Source organism: Pieris brassicae, chromosome 4 (genome assembly GCF_905147105.1).
Source record: "Pieris brassicae chromosome 4, ilPieBrab1.1, whole genome shotgun sequence".
NCBI classification, from domain to species: domain Eukaryota; kingdom Metazoa; phylum Arthropoda; class Insecta; order Lepidoptera; family Pieridae; genus Pieris; species Pieris brassicae.
In genome coordinates, this window is record NC_059668.1 from 15,435,814 (window position 1) to 15,453,211 (window position 17,398).

The 17,398-nt window shown below is 34.7% G+C and overlaps 2 protein-coding genes across 2 annotated transcripts; one reads left to right on the forward strand and one right to left on the reverse strand.

The window, feature by feature from the left end:
* The first annotated feature begins 74 nt into the window (after positions 1 to 74).
* On the forward strand, positions 75 to 8,565 carry LOC123708926 (general transcription factor IIF subunit 1). Its single transcript, XM_045659944.1, has 13 exons — positions 75 to 284; positions 466 to 641; positions 938 to 1,072; positions 1,241 to 1,342; positions 1,521 to 1,589; positions 1,940 to 2,058; positions 2,320 to 2,439; positions 3,521 to 3,629; positions 3,883 to 3,948; positions 5,066 to 5,208; positions 5,622 to 5,717; positions 6,878 to 7,016; positions 8,339 to 8,565. The coding sequence occupies exons 1-13, from the start codon at positions 258 to 260 to the stop codon at positions 8,544 to 8,546; spliced, it is 1,509 nt and encodes a 502-aa protein (XP_045515900.1). The 5' UTR covers positions 75 to 257; the 3' UTR covers positions 8,547 to 8,565.
* Positions 8,566 to 9,668: 1,103 nt separating this feature from the next.
* On the reverse strand, positions 9,669 to 17,398 carry LOC123709041 (beta-alanine transporter-like). Its single transcript, XM_045660128.1, has 12 exons — positions 17,310 to 17,398; positions 16,610 to 16,833; positions 16,101 to 16,278; positions 15,260 to 15,389; positions 12,954 to 13,082; positions 12,659 to 12,851; positions 12,212 to 12,317; positions 11,591 to 11,823; positions 11,440 to 11,519; positions 10,820 to 10,995; positions 10,344 to 10,498; positions 9,669 to 10,054 (listed from the first exon to the last, which is right to left on the reverse strand). Exons 1-12 carry the CDS (start codon positions 17,349 to 17,351, stop codon positions 10,018 to 10,020), a joined length of 1,683 nt encoding a protein of 560 aa, XP_045516084.1. The 5' UTR covers positions 17,352 to 17,398; the 3' UTR covers positions 9,669 to 10,017.

Sequence of the window (17,398 nt, forward strand, 5' to 3'; positions counted from 1 at the left end):
ATAGGTCGTTGACGCAAACACCTTATATTTGACAGACTTCATTTGAAGTTTGAACAATCATCAACAGATGTATACTGTAAAGTTTGCTGTCGTGTGAAGAGTGAACTCTATTCTAATTATGATTGTGTAAAAGTTTTCTGTGATTAAAACTAGAAACTTAGTATTATATTAAATAATATTTATGATACAATATTAATATTTTCCTTTTATAAGGATTAAGAATTATAACTTCCTAGCTAGATAATTTATTCTTCAATATGAATGCTCCAATAGCAGGTGCTTCGGTAAGTATGACCTATAACGTGTTGCTTAATTTAAATTAAATAAAAATAGTTGAAAACTGGCCTTTTACGTCGACATACCAAACGATACGTGATATTAAAATAATTTATGTAGAGGCTAAACATAATATTTTGACACTTAATTCATAAGTTCTTAAAAGATCTTTTTTTTGAACTTTAACAGCAATCGGCATCAGTGCAGGAGTTCAAAATCAGAGTGCCTAAAGACGGACAGAAGAAATACCATGTTATGCGTTTCAATGCAACTCTGAATGTAGATTTTGCTAAATGGACACATGTCAAAATGGAACGAGAGAATAACATCAAGGAATACAAGGGAATAGATGAAGATATGCCTAAGTAAATATTTTTTTAATTTGTAATATTTTGTTAGCCGTGTAAGATATGAGGCCATGTGTGTGGCTTAAATGTTTAAATTAACTTGATATTTTATCTAAAATTTTGCCATCACACACTGCATAAGTAATACAAAGTCAATCAAGGAGTGTATGTGAAATTTACAATAATAGATTTACCATACTTGTTTATTTATTTCATTTTAGAACAGGAATAAATGTAGTGATTTTGGATGATATATTTTTCTGTGAACACAAAAATATATAAATATAGCCTACTCTTATTATAGTCTTTTGTAGATACGGTGCAGGCTCAGAATATGGACGAGGATTAAGAGAAGAAGCAAGAAGAAAGAAGTTTGGAATTATATCTCGTAAATATAAACCAGAAGATCAACCATGGATATTAAAAGTGGGTGGGAAGACTGGGAAAAAGTAAGTATTAATATCAAAAATTATGTGCTAGAAGTATATTTATACCTCATGTTACCACTATTAATTATGTGCATTTGCCTTGGGAGAAGTGTTATAACAATATAGCTACTATTTTAATAGTAAATGAAATACATTGAAAACGCATACATGGAAAATTATTAATTCTAGGTTCAAAGGAATTCGTGAAGGTGGTGTATCGGAAAATACTGCATACTATGTGTTTACTCATGCAGCTGATGGTGCAATTGATGCATATCCACTACAAGAATGGTACTTCCTTTTAATGTTTATTTATATATTTTATGAAACAGATACAAATATTGATTACCTCTTACCTTATAAGATTTGAGGTAACAAAATATAAATTACTATCAATTAACCCAAGTCTATTACTAAACTAGTAATAATTGACTAGAATTTGTGTATGATAATTGCATATTTTTTGCAGGTACAACTTCCAGCCAATACAAAGGTACAAAGCTCTATCAGCTGAAGAAGCTGAGCAGGAATTTGGAAGGTCAGAGTTTGTGTAAATTATTCTTCATAAAATCACCAATAGAAAAAGATTTGCTTATATGCTGGTGTCAATGTCCTAAGTCCTTTTCAGGTAAACTTTGTTGCTGACATAAAAGATTCTGAATGTTTTTGTTATGGATTGACTTGATTTGTCTGTGTAATCTCTATGGTAATTTAAACATCTTTTTTTTTTATTTTTTCAAAACAAGTTTGATGTAATTTCATTTGAATATCACATTTTTATTTAAAATGTATGAATATGTTTCAACATAATGTTGCCTTTTTGAATGAACTTTTTGTCTATTATTGCAGCACCGGTAATTTTTTTTTTCTAAAGACACTACTTTTCAGACGCAACAAAGTAATAAACTACTTCTCGTTGATGTTCCGGAAACGCATGCGGGGAGATGACGCGCAAGATGAAGAGGATCCAGATGAGAAGAAAACTAAAACTTCCAAATCTAAAAAAGGTATTAAGCCATACCACACAATAGCAATTTCAAAACAAAAAATCTGTATTTATTTATCAAAGTAAATTGTCAAAGTGACACCCTGATATTGTTATTTGTCACAAGATTTTGAAAAAAGCAATAGATTAGCTATAGATATCTAGTGGTATTAGTAACTGTTAAATTGAAGTATGGAAATTCTAAGAGTACTTGTACATACTAGTAATGTATGCTTGCTTACTAACTTTAAGGTGAATTCATGATATAAAATTTTACTTTCAGAATTAAAAATCTCCGATATGGATGAATGGATAGACTCGGATGATGACTCTTCAGGCTCAGAAGCAGGTGACAAAGAGAAAGAAGATAGTGATTCCGGTACTAAGAAAAAACCCAAAAAAGGTAAGGTACGCCTACAGTTCCCTCAAGATCCACTTTAAAAAAATTAATTAATTTTATTTTTAAACTTTATTTATAGTAAAGAGACTAAAATTATATTCGAATTGAAAGGGATTATAAGTATTTTCAATTTGTAATGCGGAATTGTTAGTTAATACACGTGCGAAACTAATGGAATAAACAAAAACGTGTCTGTACATATGTTAGAAGTTATACGTCTTTGGCGTTATAAGATAAACAACCGTTTCACAAATTTTATTCAAGGTTTGTAGAAAAAACGACACTAACAATTGAAAAAACTTAAATGTTGACTATAGCTAACTTCAGGGTGTCGGTTTTTGGTGACGGAATGCGCGCCCATCGTAAAAATTTACTCTCATCATTTTTCCTGACGCATCGCCCCTAAAGAAGTATAACTTCAAAATATTACTAAATGAGTTGTACTGACTTATATTCACATAAAACAAAATTGTACGTGTACTAGTGTACACACGAAAGAAGTGAAACTTCTTTATGATCTTATTTTTTGTAAAATGATCTACTATATGCAACTTCACAGAAATATGTTAATTAAAGTTAAAGTTTAACAAAAGGCTATTATCATAGACATGAATACAATAATAGAATTATTTCATTTTATTTATTATTTCTAAGATTATTACAGAATTTCATTAATTGTAATAGAGTTATTACTATAATTGTTAAACGACATGCTATCCCTACGCTGCTGGAAAAAGTTCTCTTCGAATCAACCGTGGTAGGGACAAGTAAAAGATGACGCGTAACAGAAAAATGTGACGGTAATTTTTTTTCAACACCGATAAAGAAGTTTCACTTCAGACAAAAATGACAGAATTCCGTGAGCACAATTAAAATTTGTTCCTCTAGAAGGTATCGAGAACACCGATTTATACCCAAAAAAGACGTTATATTTGTAATATGGAGTATTTTAATTCAACATATTACCTAAGCACTTGACCTCCTGAGCCCTGGATCGCCTGGATCTATCTTTTTTTATATAGCTCTACGGAGATAACATATTTTAGTAAGTTTTCTTTATTTTAATAAATAATTTATGTTATAGGTGCTGTACCAAAAAAGAAGAAGAAAGTAGAAGATGAGGCGTTCGAAGAGAGTGACGATGGGGATGAAGAAGGTCGAGAAAGAGATTATATATCAGACTCATCTGATAGGTATACAAAATCATATTGTAATTGCTTTCTGGTTTGACACCCGAAGATACTCGAGACTGTGATTGTCTTCCAAAAGATTCGAAAAACTCATTGTTTCTGTAGAATTTATAAAGTACAACGGTTACAACCTTCAATACTACAAAAGAAATAAAAACTAATTTTCAGGTTCCATTAAATTACCATTGATCCAATTATGATCCAACACAATCAAGACTTATATATAAAAGTAATCGTAATTTATGTCTTCTTTCAGTGAGTCAGATCATGAGACCAAAGCAAATAAAGAACTGAAAGGCGTCGCCGAAGAAGATGCCCTAAGGTAAACATATTTGAATTTTTACTATATATATAAATCTCCTGTCACGATGTGTGTCACTCCTAAACTACTTAACCGATTTTAAATTAAATTGGCACACCGTGAGCAGTCTGGTCCAACTTAAGAGATAGGATTGCTTAGATTTTTAATTATAGTCGCAATTTTATTTTATTGCAAATTAATTGTCTATAATTAATTGACAGTCACAATTATCTGTTAACTGCAAAAGATTCTAACAGATGTCAATACTTTTCGACTGGATTGAGTAAATAATCAATAGATGGCACTGCTATGGTAAACCGACAAACGTCTCATATAAGCTACAGTTCAATATCATGATTACCACGTGTTATTGATGCTAAAGTATAAATTTAATTTATTTTGTAGTAAACGAATTACCATGAAATTCAATTATTTCTACTTTTTTAATTTTTGGTGTTAGCATAACCAACCACGTGTTACTTAGACCGAAGTGTAAATCAAATTCAAATTATAGTGACGAAAATACAGTGAAAATTTTGTCAAATAAAAGGCTAGCTTGTTTTCAGAAAAGGACCCATTTCCCATTCGAGTTTAAGATCCTTTCCATAATTTATTATTGTTTTATTAACGTCCTGTTTCTCCTAATTGAATTTTAATAGATATAAAAAAATACAGTCATTTTTTTTATAACGACGTCGAAGGGACTACTCCTATTTGGTCGTAAAAACCGAAAGTCGTAACAGCCGCTGACGTTGTTATTAAGTACCTACATATATATACATAGAACTCAGCCGATTTCAAACGATGACGTCGTAAATGGTTTTGAGTGTATATTAAAATACTACTGTTATGGTAATAGATCTTTATTTCTGTTTCAACTTAAAAAAAATTTTTTTATTAATTTGGTTGCACTAACTATTAACAAATGCACAACACAAAAAAATAATACGACGAAACAACAACAATGTATGATAAACTGATGTATAGTAAATAAACACACACACAAATCTACACACAATTCACTATTCGGTGGAATACGCTGATATCACAAACAATTTTCATTATTATATATTTTTATTATTACATACATTTTACGTAAAAAAAATACAATGTTTCATAATAATATTATAATTTTCAGAAAACTCCTTGGATCTGACGAGGATAGTGAAGAAGACGAAGAGCAGAAACAAGAGTCTGAACAAGAAGATGAACATACAAAGGAAGGTGAGGAGAGAGCCAGTAAACTCACCAAGAAGAAGAAGAAACCGGATGAAAAGAAGGGTGAGTTCAATGTTCAGTTTTTGCTAAGTATTAAGTTATTTTTGATATATTTTTTATTACTTAAAGTTACGTCAAACTCTGATATAAATATATATAAAAATCTCATTTAAATATGGAAAATTATAGTTTTGTTTAATTTAACTATCTATGTCGTAACGAATAATTTACTGCCCCATATTACATTGTTCAACATTCTCAAATCAAAATCCTTACGTTTATTTTATGCGCGCGAGTTTTTCACTCTTTCTTGCACATTGTGAGATGATGTAGCCATCCTTTTCTTGAAGTCGCCGATGACGAAAATGTATTGAGTATTTTTCTTTGATATTAGAGCATACTCGTATATAATACCTTCGTGGTATTACGTTAGAAACAACATTGTTTATACAATAAATAAATAACTACTTTTCCAGAATCTGAAACAGAGTTCAGCTCAGACTCTGATACAGACCCGGAGAGCACTTCAAACAGCAAGAAGCCCAAGAAGAGTAAAAGCCATACGGATAAAGGTAACTAAAATAAGATTTCTATGATCATACACAGAAGACCACCTACTTGCTAATTAAGAAAAAAATACACATTTTAACAGGCAAACACAGTACGCCGTACTTAAAAACTATTACTAAAATAATAGTTCAATACTATAAATATATTATTAAAAAAGGGAGAAATATAATTAATTAATTATTGCAACATTTTTAATATCGCTTTGCGAAACTTATTAAGTGAAGTGGAAGGGGTCAAACTCAAAAATCAGTTTTTAAATTAAATAGACTATAACCAAATAACCGCAGTCTTGTGTATTATTTTTTACGTAAATTTATCCTTTTTTATTATATAAAGCGAGAAGCTAAAATATTTCACATTTTTTTTTATTAAATAACAATTAATATGATAATTTTATAAAAGAATTAATATCTTAATAAATAAAATTCCCTGATGCATTATTAGTTGAACAGCAAAAGGTGGCGTAACAATAGGGTGGCAGGGCTGGCAAAATGCCACGGGCCCCGACCCAAGAGGGCCCCTACCTATGAGGCCGCGAGTTCAAATTTTTTTATATTTTGATTTGTAAATGTATGCAGGTTTCCTCACGTTTCCCTCACTGAAAAACTAGCGAATAGATGATGAATGTATTAAAATATTATGATCTATGGATGAATGCAATACGCATTGGGCTAGCGTGGGGACTACAGACCATTCCCTCTTGCCTAAGAGAAGAGTTATTATCGTGTAATTGAGTACGCTGAAAATCTCGAAGTTTATTAAAATTAAACTGAGTACATCGTGACGATTTTTACTGATTGGGCCCCATCAAAAGAAATTTCCACGGGCCCCAGGTGGTATAGTTACGCTACCGATAGGCCATATTGGAATTCCTTTAATTTATTTTTAAGGCCAAAGCCTACAACAGCCTTTGTATTTATCAACTCACAGGAGTTACTTATACATAACTAAATTTTGCTTCTATTAACATTAAAAGGGCACAATAGCTAACACAGCATGCACGAAGAAAATTAAAAAAAAAAACATTTTATATAACAAATAAATAATGACTAATTTAGTTTGGATACTAAAATATTGTATATAAAGTTTTTTGAAGGTTGACACGATATTTCTACAACTTATGTTAATTCATCTCCAAGTACAATAAAGCCTATTTTTATAGCAAGTGCAGCGGGTAGCGCCAGTACGTCCCGCGCTGGTACCCCCGTGCCCAGCGCTGCTCAGGCGGCTGTGGCCGCTGCTAATGCCAGTTCCGCTAACCAACCGCCAACTAAACGAGCTAAACTTGATTCAACCTATAGGTGAGTATGTGGAGTAGTGTATATCGCTATTACCTATATTACGTATAATATAAAAAAGAGAAAAAAACCTACCATTTTTGAAGTGAAACTTCTTTATCGGATTTGAAAAAAAATTACCGTCACATTTTTCCGTTACTCACCATATTTTTCTTGTCCCTACCACGGTTGATTCGAATAGATTCCAAGCCATTATTAACAAAAATATATAATGAATAATATATAAATAATTATATTACAATTAATAAAATTCTGTAATAAGCCTAGTAGTAATAAGGTAAAATTAAGGTATTATTTGTATTCATGTCTATGATAATAGAAGCCTTTTGTCTAAGTTAAACCTAAAACTTTATCTTACTTAACTTTATTTAACCAATTTCTGTAAAGTTGCAAATAGTAGATCATTTTTCGAAAAATAAGGTCATAAAGAAGTTTCACTTCTTACGTGTGTACACTAGTACACGCACACATTTTTTTAAAGCCGGCAACGCATTTGCTTGCCTTACGGCAATGTGAGCGTCTATGGGCGCGGTATTCCTTAACAACAGGCGAGTCTTACGCTCGTATAGCCCTGGCCCGGTTTTATAGAGAGGATAAAAAATCTATGTAACGCGTACCGTGGGTATGACTTCAATTAATTGTAAAACAGCTAATTGAATTAATGTGTGAAGATTGCTGAGGTTTAGAATTTTAAACGTGCTCCAAGAAATTATACAATAGAATCGTTAGATATATTTTTCTTGCATTCATTCTTTAGTATACAAATACGTGTGATGTACCCAAGATTTCAAGGATCTTCATGCAAGCTTAAATGTCATTGCTTGTCGCGGCGTCCATGCGTTATACTCGTGAACGGGTGCTACTTATGGTGACTGGTCAGACTTAATTCTTTATTTCGACTAAGTTGTTCCCACGAGACTGTATTGTGCGTGCTCCTATTTCACCATGCCTCATGCTAATAGAGGCAAACCTTTGTTTATAATTTATTTTTATTCATAAACTATTAATTACCTAAGAACTCATGTGGAACATGGTGTAATGGTTGCAGCTCCTTACAAACATTGTGTAAAACAAAAAACTTGGCGATTCTATTGTTATTGTTCTATGGTTCTACGACCTTGATTTTAGAACTGGCAGCAAATGTAAAATTTAATATGTATTTCTTTTTTTTTTGACGTTCATAAGTGTACATTGTGTTACCTATATGAATAAATGATTATGACTGACTTTGATCAGCCGAAATAATTATTCAGGGCCGTAAACATTCCATGTTAATGAGGACAGGTAAATTGTTCCTAATAACTTATTCGATTTTTTTCTTACAGCGAATGCGGCGTGACAGAAGAAGCAGTACGACGTTACTTAACTCGTAAACCAATGACTACTACGGAACTTCTAACTAAATTCAAGTCCAAACGCACCGGAGTCTCTAGCGAACGTTTGGTGGAGACTATGACGCAGATATTGAAGAGAATTAACCCTGTCAAACAGAATATTAACGGGAAAATGTATCTTAGCATTAAGCCTACTTGATTAAATAATTTGTTTGTTATCTGTTGTTTTATTTAATAGACAATTCGTTTAAATATTTTTCATAATATTTTTAAGTAGGGATGCATTCGATTCCGATCGGCGATACTTTGGGTTTGGCGTAATTTTAATTGCCGATATAACGATACATTTCAAATTTCACGCTTTATAAAAAATCATTTAATCGCGCATCTTGTTTGATCTAGTTCGTTGCAAACTAGAAACGGCCGGTCTAGGCCCGGGGAATCCCCGCGTTTTATTCAGTTTGTTGTCTCTCTCACCCGCTTTGCTCCGAGTATTCCATTTCGTTAGAAACTAGTTGGCTTTTAACTGCTATCGCGCATAGTATTTTTTCGACACCAAATTCAATAAAATACAGAATTACAAAATTATTAATGTTAATTTTAATTATTAACAGTTATCTATTTTAATTTCATTATTAATTTTAATCACTAAACATTTATTCTTATTCAAAGTTTGTGACGGTATATATTTTTTAATAAAAATTAAAATCTTTATGCAAACTTGATATATTTTACCTTAATTTAATTTGAATTCAATGTGCGTTGGTATCGGTATCGACGATATTTCTACAAGAGTATAGCAAAAAGGCGTATCGATGCATCCCTTTTTTTAAGTAATACTTGTTTATGCTGCATTTGTTATAGAATTTTTTTAAACAAATTAATTCCGTGGTGGCAACATTTAAGAATTATTATACATTTATACTCCAAATAAATACTCCCTTTCAAATTAAATTGAGCTAATTGCACTCTAAGCAGAACTGGTTTTTGTCTCTTTCTATCAAATTGTATTTACGTTGCAATGGAAAGAGATAGATGAGTACTCAAAACGGATAAGATGTAAGACAGATACAGCTTTAACTGCGATTACATTCAATGCGTTAGTTTTTGCTTATACTACGCGGTATGATTTTAAATTTCATGGAACCTTTTTTTACTTTAATAATAATTACGTATATAAAATCTTACTAATATTATAACTGCGAAAGTGTTAAGTTTAGTTACTGGAAATTATTATTATTTTACTCGTAGTAATTATAATATAAGTTCGCGTGAGATGTGACGGATGAAAGTGTTTCGCGGAACAAAAAATAACTAAACGCCAAATGCTTTTTATTTAAATAACTCTTAAAATATACAATATTTAATTATATCGCTAGCTCTCGGACAAACTAATGTGCTATAATTCAATTAATTTTTACCTCCATATACTCGCCATGATTTAATTGAAAAATGTAAAAACGAAATAAGAAAAAAGTAAGAGGTGACTGTGTTTTTTTGTATTGAGAAATTTATATCGTATTGTGTTTTTAATTATACTAAACTATTGAAATTATAGTGAATGATCAATACATATTTATTGTTTTTAATTACAACATCACAAACTTATACCAAATCAAATGTACGAAGGGTGTTTTTGGTTTTATATTCTAAGTTATAAGAGATCTTCTTTAAGGTAGATCTTGTTCTTCTGATTCTGCATTGTTTCTGAAATAAAAAAAATGCCAGTGTTTATTTATGTGTATATCTTCAAATCAGTATTATCACAGACATAAAGCTATGTATGCTCTTTGGCCAGAAACATTTAAATAAGGGAAGAGAAGGAAAGACTTGACGTTGACTAAAACACTTCATAGACTGTGTAATGGGGGTGTCAAAGCGGTCTTTACTGGTTGTAAAAAACATTCGACTGAAGACCTTACTCTATAAAAAAAACCCTATTTATATATTTCTCGACTTAAACTAATTAACGCATCGATTCGTTTTATTCATTTACCCGCATAGCGTGTTACTCTGAACAATTTTCTCGCCGTCTATTATAGTCTGTGGCATCTGACGACCTTTTGTCTCTGGTAGTAGTAGGGTGATGCTTGCAGCGCTTAATGAGATTCCCGATATGATGATAAAGGGAAGCGCAAACCACAATCTCTCCTGTAATTGAAAAGATTTCATTATTGATCCTAAACTACAAGCAATATTTAAAATTATTGTCAACCTAGAAGAATAACAACATTTAATGTATGGAATACAAATGCTGGGTGGCAATTCGTCAGATCTCGTTAAAGTTTCACAGTTGTAATACATAATTGCTCTTGTTTCATTGGTCATTAATTATTCCTTTTAAGACAAGTGATTAAATCAACAACTACTATTATCTGGAAATTGAAAACAGTATCTAAAATAAACGTGCATTTCCAACTATCCTACGGCGTTATTACAAGAAATAAATTGTTATAGTAAAATAATATTTACCGAGAAAGCTATAAAAGGCGAGACCATAGTAGCCAGAAATGATACGACATGAACGAACGAACTGCCCGAAGCTCTCACGGGAGTTGGAAGTAATTCAGCAGTCCATTGCATGAGGACAGTTAGAGTCATATTTGTCATAAACCTAGCGAGCACGGCAATTGCTACTCTTGGAATACCTGAAATATATTTTATTTGGATTTAATTGATAGATATTGTCTATTTCGTGTGTACCTACTTATGTAGGTATGTTGATATCTGTTGGGCTATCTGAAAATCAGTAAAAGTTGATGCTTGTAGGTAAAACTGTTAAATAATTTATTCATACGCAGCATATATTATGAAGCTATACAATTAAAAGTATATGAAAAAAATCTTTTGATGGGTATGTGTTTTAATTCACCGTATATATAATTATCGATGAATATATACGGTGAAAATTATTAAATTTTTAACAATAACTAACATCATGAGTTTGACAAAGTATTCAATAAAATTAAAATCTTAGTAAAAATTGTCAAATAATAATTTTATTCGTCACGTGCTAATAAAAATATCCTACAGGTTGACCTCCGGAATAAATGCACCCTAATTATTAATTTTAATGTTCAAAGCCTTTTTACCTTTTGGAACAAATGCTGCAGTCATCACTAAAATGGCAGTCAAAACTGTAGGTACAAAGGTTAGTTTCCGGCGACCAAATCTGAAAGAAAAGTGCAATAAATAGGTAAGGTATACCCTATTTGGCCCTCCATAGAGACAAAAGTACTTTACCTATCAAGCGTTACTGCTACCAATATCACAGAAGGCACTTCAGTTGCAGATACCATGGTAAAGGTAACAAAGAAGTCTAAACCAAGACCTTGGGACAATCTGACCAGAGCATCAAATACCACAACGCCGAACATGCTTGTTATTGACAAAATAAACAACATCTTACGTAGGTGATGACTTTTGAAGACATCTTTAAGCGATTCATTGGAGATTTTCTGTTTGTTTGAAGATATCTAAAATAAAAGTGAGTTAATATTGTCGTATATTACATTCGCTAAATCCTGTGTACTGGTTTTTTTATATAATCTGCTTGTAATTAATGCGAAATCATTGTTACCTCAGAGTGTCAATTTCTGATGGAGATAATCGTACTGATTAAGGCTAATAAGTTTAAGGTATCAATAATACGACCCATACAACACACCAATGATAGCATATGCGGGTTAAATGATATCTGTTTGGAATTATGATTTATTTCAAACGAATATTCGAAACTGATTAATCTCAAATTTGTTTGAGTAAATTACATAAAAACCTTAATAATAAACTGAAATAGCACATGAGTGTAGAGCTATGAGCTATGATGTTACACTTATAGTACCTAATTAGAAAGATACATACGACAAATTCGTCCAAAATATCATCCGGAATTTTCTTTCCATTAAGCTTTTCAAATCTTCGCAAAACTTCAATAGCTTTCTTTGAACGTCCACGCGATGAGAGCCATCTAAATATAAAACAAAGAATTATCGAGACATTCTTCACAATACGAGACAATCGCGGACAATGGACAAAGACTATTTGAATTTGAATATATTATGTTTTCTTTATAAATATTCGTTGTATTTTCCGTCGACCCCAATAAATATACCAAACTAGAATGTAACCTCATTTTATTAGGTTAGCCGAAAGGTCCATCCCAAGATACGTAATCACCAAATATATTTATTGAAACTTTATGTTATTATATTTTTCTATCAAAATCGGTTCAAAAAATAAAAACAAATTTGGAAAAAATAATTATTTGAGCAACGGCTGAAGGTTTAAAGGCTTCCCTTTTACACATACCTGGCACTCTCAGGAATAACGAAGGGTATAAAGAATATTATAAGCAATGGTGCAATTGTAAACCAGAGCAATTTTCGCCAGTCTCCCAACCAGATGGAAACCCATGGTAGCATAATTGCTCCACCTCCATAAAACAGAGCTATCGATATATTTCCGACCAGCGAACGGTAGGTAGGTCCCACATATTCTAGAACTAAAATAACACTTTGTCAAACTGTAATCGTAAGGAAAATAAGGACGGTTTAAGAAAGGTCACAAAAATGTAATCAAATCCAATATCGAATTAATTATTTACCTAAAATGTATATAATCACAAAACAACTGTCGAATGACATGCCAACGAGGAAACGACAAAAAGCAAAGTCCCAGAGACCACTGGTGTAAATGCTGCCCACTCCTCCTATTAAGGCAATTAAATATGTTCCTGAAAGATATAATTCAGATATTATCTAGTAATAAGGAGTAAATGATTTTTTTTTTGGATAAGCTAAATTTTAATACAAATCTTCGTTAGCATTATTGATATTGCGCATACTCTATATAAAGTATTACATAAATTTCAATTGTCGAATAGAACTTGGCCGAAGATGCGTAGTTGATCGATCTTCGGCCAAACTCGAAGGGGGGGAGAGGGCATTGGCAGTATCGTTAGATATTGCGAATGCCTTCAATAGTCTCCCTTTTGGTGTGGTCAGAGAGGCACTTGAGTTTTTCGAGGTCCCACTGTATCTGCGCCAAATAGTGGGGGACTATTTTGCGGAAAGATGGATCGTGTACTCCAACATGGAGGGCACGATCTCCTACCACCCTGTGCGGTGTGGGGTTCCTCAAGGCTCAGTCTTTGGGCCGCTTCTGTGGGACATGGCCTACGATTGGGTGTTGAGGGGCGCGCTTCTTCCGGGATTGCGCGTCTTCTGCTATGCAGACGACACCCTCGTAGTGGCCAACGGGGCAAGTTATGGGGAGGTGGCTCGACTCGCAACGGTCGGCACCTCCCTTGTTGTGAGACGGATAAGGGCCCTGGGCCTTAGGGTGTCTCTTGAAAAAACGGACGCCCTATTGTTCCATGGCCCTAGGAATGGTCCACCTCCTGGGGCGGTCTTGATGGTGGAAGGAGTGGGGTATCCGGTGGCGTCCAAGATGAAGTACCTTGGTCTCGTCTTGGATGGCCGCTGGAACTTCGAGGCCCACTTTGAAGCTCTCGGGGGGAAGGTTGTAGGGGCGGCGGGGGCGCTTGCAAGGCTATTGCCGAATATTGGGGGCCCTAAGCAGAGTGTGCGGAGGCTGTACTGCGGAATCATACGCAGTATGGCATTGTATGGGGCCCCTGTATGGGATGATAAGCTGAGGGCGAGGAACCGCACCCTACTCAGTAGGCCACAGCGAGTGATGGCGGTTCGGGCGGCTGGATGCTACCGGACCGTCTCGTTCGAGGCGGCGTGCCTGTTGGCGGGGACTCCCCCCTGCGAGTTAGAGGCGTTGGCCCTAGGCAACCTGTGTCGTCTCAAGTGTGAGACTAGGGCAGATGGCCGATGGGCTGAACTGGTTGGACCGGCAAGGAGGCAAGCCAGGGAGGCCACCTTTAATAGATGGGCCCATGATCTGGCTATGCATAGGGCGGGGGTACGCACCGTGGAGGCGATTCGCCCATGCCTACGGGAATGGAGCCGTGTCCTTTCGGATGGCGCATATACTGTCTGGGCATGGGTGCTTTGGGCGGTATCTGCACAAGGTGGCGAGGCGGGAAACCCTTCTTATCTGCCACCATTGTGGTGCCCCAGAGGACACGGCGGAGCACACCCTGGCCGATTGTGCCACTTGGTCGAGGCAACGCCATGACCTAGTGTCGGTCGTCGGGACGGACCTCTCGCTACCGAGCGTTGTTGCAGCAATGCTTGGTAGCCAAGAGGCATGGCGTGCGGTGGCCTTCTTCTGTGAGGGTGTCCTGCTGCAGAAGGAGGCCGCCGAGCGTCAGCGGGAGGTGCGTGGCGATGGCCGGAGGGGTTGTGCTCGGCGGCGGCGAGGCGGAGGTGCGGGGGCAAGATGCGAGGAGCGTTTACCCAACAGTATCCCCCTGCGCCGTCGCTGAGCCCGTATGCAGTCATATTCGCCTGAGTTCCCTGGGTTGAATGCCTAGTGCGACCCCCGGGGGACTCAATGCGGTGCCAGACATCATTCATTCAGAATGAATGTATCCGGCATAGCAGGCGATATGGAGGGCTCAGGAGGAAATTTTAGTGGGTCGGGTTTCTCCCCTCTGATTAGCAGAGGGATAAGAGTTAACCATCCCCACAGTCCCCGCGATAGCGACTGCATGCGCTCGCGGGCCTGCAGTTGTGCATTTTTACCTCCTTCATAAAAAAAAATAAAAAAAACTCAAAAGTTAATTGTAAATGTCGTCATCAGAATATGTCGTTATTCAATAGTGAGCATCTATCATCTTACTAGAGTAGACGTTGCTTTCACTTCTTAACAGTATGATGTCAAAGGTACAGTATGACTTCTGCCTAAGCAACCTTTCTTTTCATATGTACCGGTACTTTTACATTAGTTTTAGATAGGTTTACTTTATGCTATTGTGTTATTAAAGTATAATGTTACCCATAAGAGCTGGCACTCTGCCATAGAAGTCAGCCATCCATCCAAACAATATGCCTCCAAGGAAGGAACCAACAAAGGCCATTGATTGAGCAAACGGTACATTACTAGCGTTTTCGCAGACCCAGCCACGCTGAAAAATATTTAGTCATTTTGATAAACAATTTTTGGATACCATTTTGTTTTGCACTACAAATGTCCTAGGTCACCGTGACCAGGTAGATACGGGCATTTCGCGTCAGTATCTCTACTGTTTTTCTAACGTAACTGAAGACAAGATACCCAAGTTTATTCAGATTTCTCAAAACAATATTATTAGCCACGCAGAAAAATATTTTGTCATTTTGATAAACAATTTTTACGAACTCATTTTTTTTTGGACTACAAATGTCCTAGGTCACCGTGACCAGGTAGATACGGGCATTTCGCGTCAGTATCTCTACTGTTTTTCCAACGTAACTGAAGACGAGATAACTTAATTCTTTCAGATTTTATAATACAATATTATTTTTCTTTTTATGAATTTGTCATTATAATTTTATTAAATAGCGAGATGCTTTCGCTATAACTTTTTCCGCGTTATACAATAGTAATCATGAGTCATATAAAACTATGCATAGCTTTTCTTTTTAAACCATCAACGAACAAAAATCTAGTTAAAACATAGTAAAAAGTATAAATAGAAATTATTAACCCTCTATTAATTGAATGGTTAAAGAGAAGTTATACCAAACTTTCAATAGCTGAAGCATAATGTTCCGTTTCAAAAGTTCAAAAATAATCAAATTCCGATTGTTGAGTACTTTCTTTCTATAGAGATAGTTATTCTGTTTGAATTACTTACTTCACTAACGACTGTATGATATGGTATATTCGTTAGATGGAATTCCCAGCCGTTCTTACATGGTACCAGTGTTGTGTTGGAAGGCACTACCATATTCTGCAATACCTGGGTCCAATTAGCGTCATACATCAGACAGTTTTCCCACCCTTCGGTTGTGGTCACAGTGGTGAGATTACGTCTAAAATAGACTTGTAGCGTTAACATCACGAGAAATATTAATTTAACGTTTTTAATTCTTCTGTTAATCTATATTAAGACTTTTTAGAAACTCCGGGGTCTATTTTGATAAAACGGTGTGGTTTGGCAAGATCGTATAGATCGTATTATGTAATTAAATCCCAGATTTTTTATAGTGATAACACACATATTGTATTAGCTGATCCTGGGCTCGATTCTTAAATACTTAACATTTGGGTCTGAAAACCCCTTGTAAAAAATATGGACAAAACAGATGCAGACATGTCCATTGAAGTATTACGGAACTTATATCATTATGCTGTATAAAGTACCTTATTTCAACATCCAAATGCTCTAACTCTGGCACTCTGCACCAATGGTTTGGTGTTGCTGTGATAAACATCTGCGTGTAGTAATTAAACGCGAAGACAAATCCAAACGGAGCCATGGCTAAGAACAGCAGCTTTTGGTAGAGCCCCATCTCACCCACGTGCTGAAGTACCGCTTCGAAGGCATCGCTGTCAGAAACACTGGGTCGCAGCTTTTCTTTAACATTCTGGTGAGACATTCAATCGTGTTTTTAAATATAGACTAAGCTTATATCTATGCGAATATCATAGAAGTAGAAGAAACTGGCCTACACCCTTTAGTTAACGACCCGGGCTTTGGATAACTGACTAAATTAGTATTATTAAATGAATTTATAACTAGTACTGGTAGAACGGGGTGACTTAGAAAGCGGCTTGTGCATAACAGTCATTCCGGTGTCTTAAAGTGATTTTTACTGAAATAATATAACAATCTAAAAGGGACATTAAGAAAGCTATTATGGCGTGTACTCCGTTTTTAAATAAAAAATATCAAATTACGTAAAATTATAAAAAACGTTATAATATATATTAATTGAAAGTAACGAATCATAATGACGAACTGAAATTTTGCTATGAATAGTACTTTTTTGATTCTTCAACTACAACGTTTCTAAACGATATATATTCGTTTATACATTGATAATATTAATGAATTTTTTACCTCAGTATCATTTTCACTGTCAGTAATTTGTTTCGGATCCATTAAAGTTTACTATTTCCACGTTTTTTTAAACTTACTCTACGCACTCT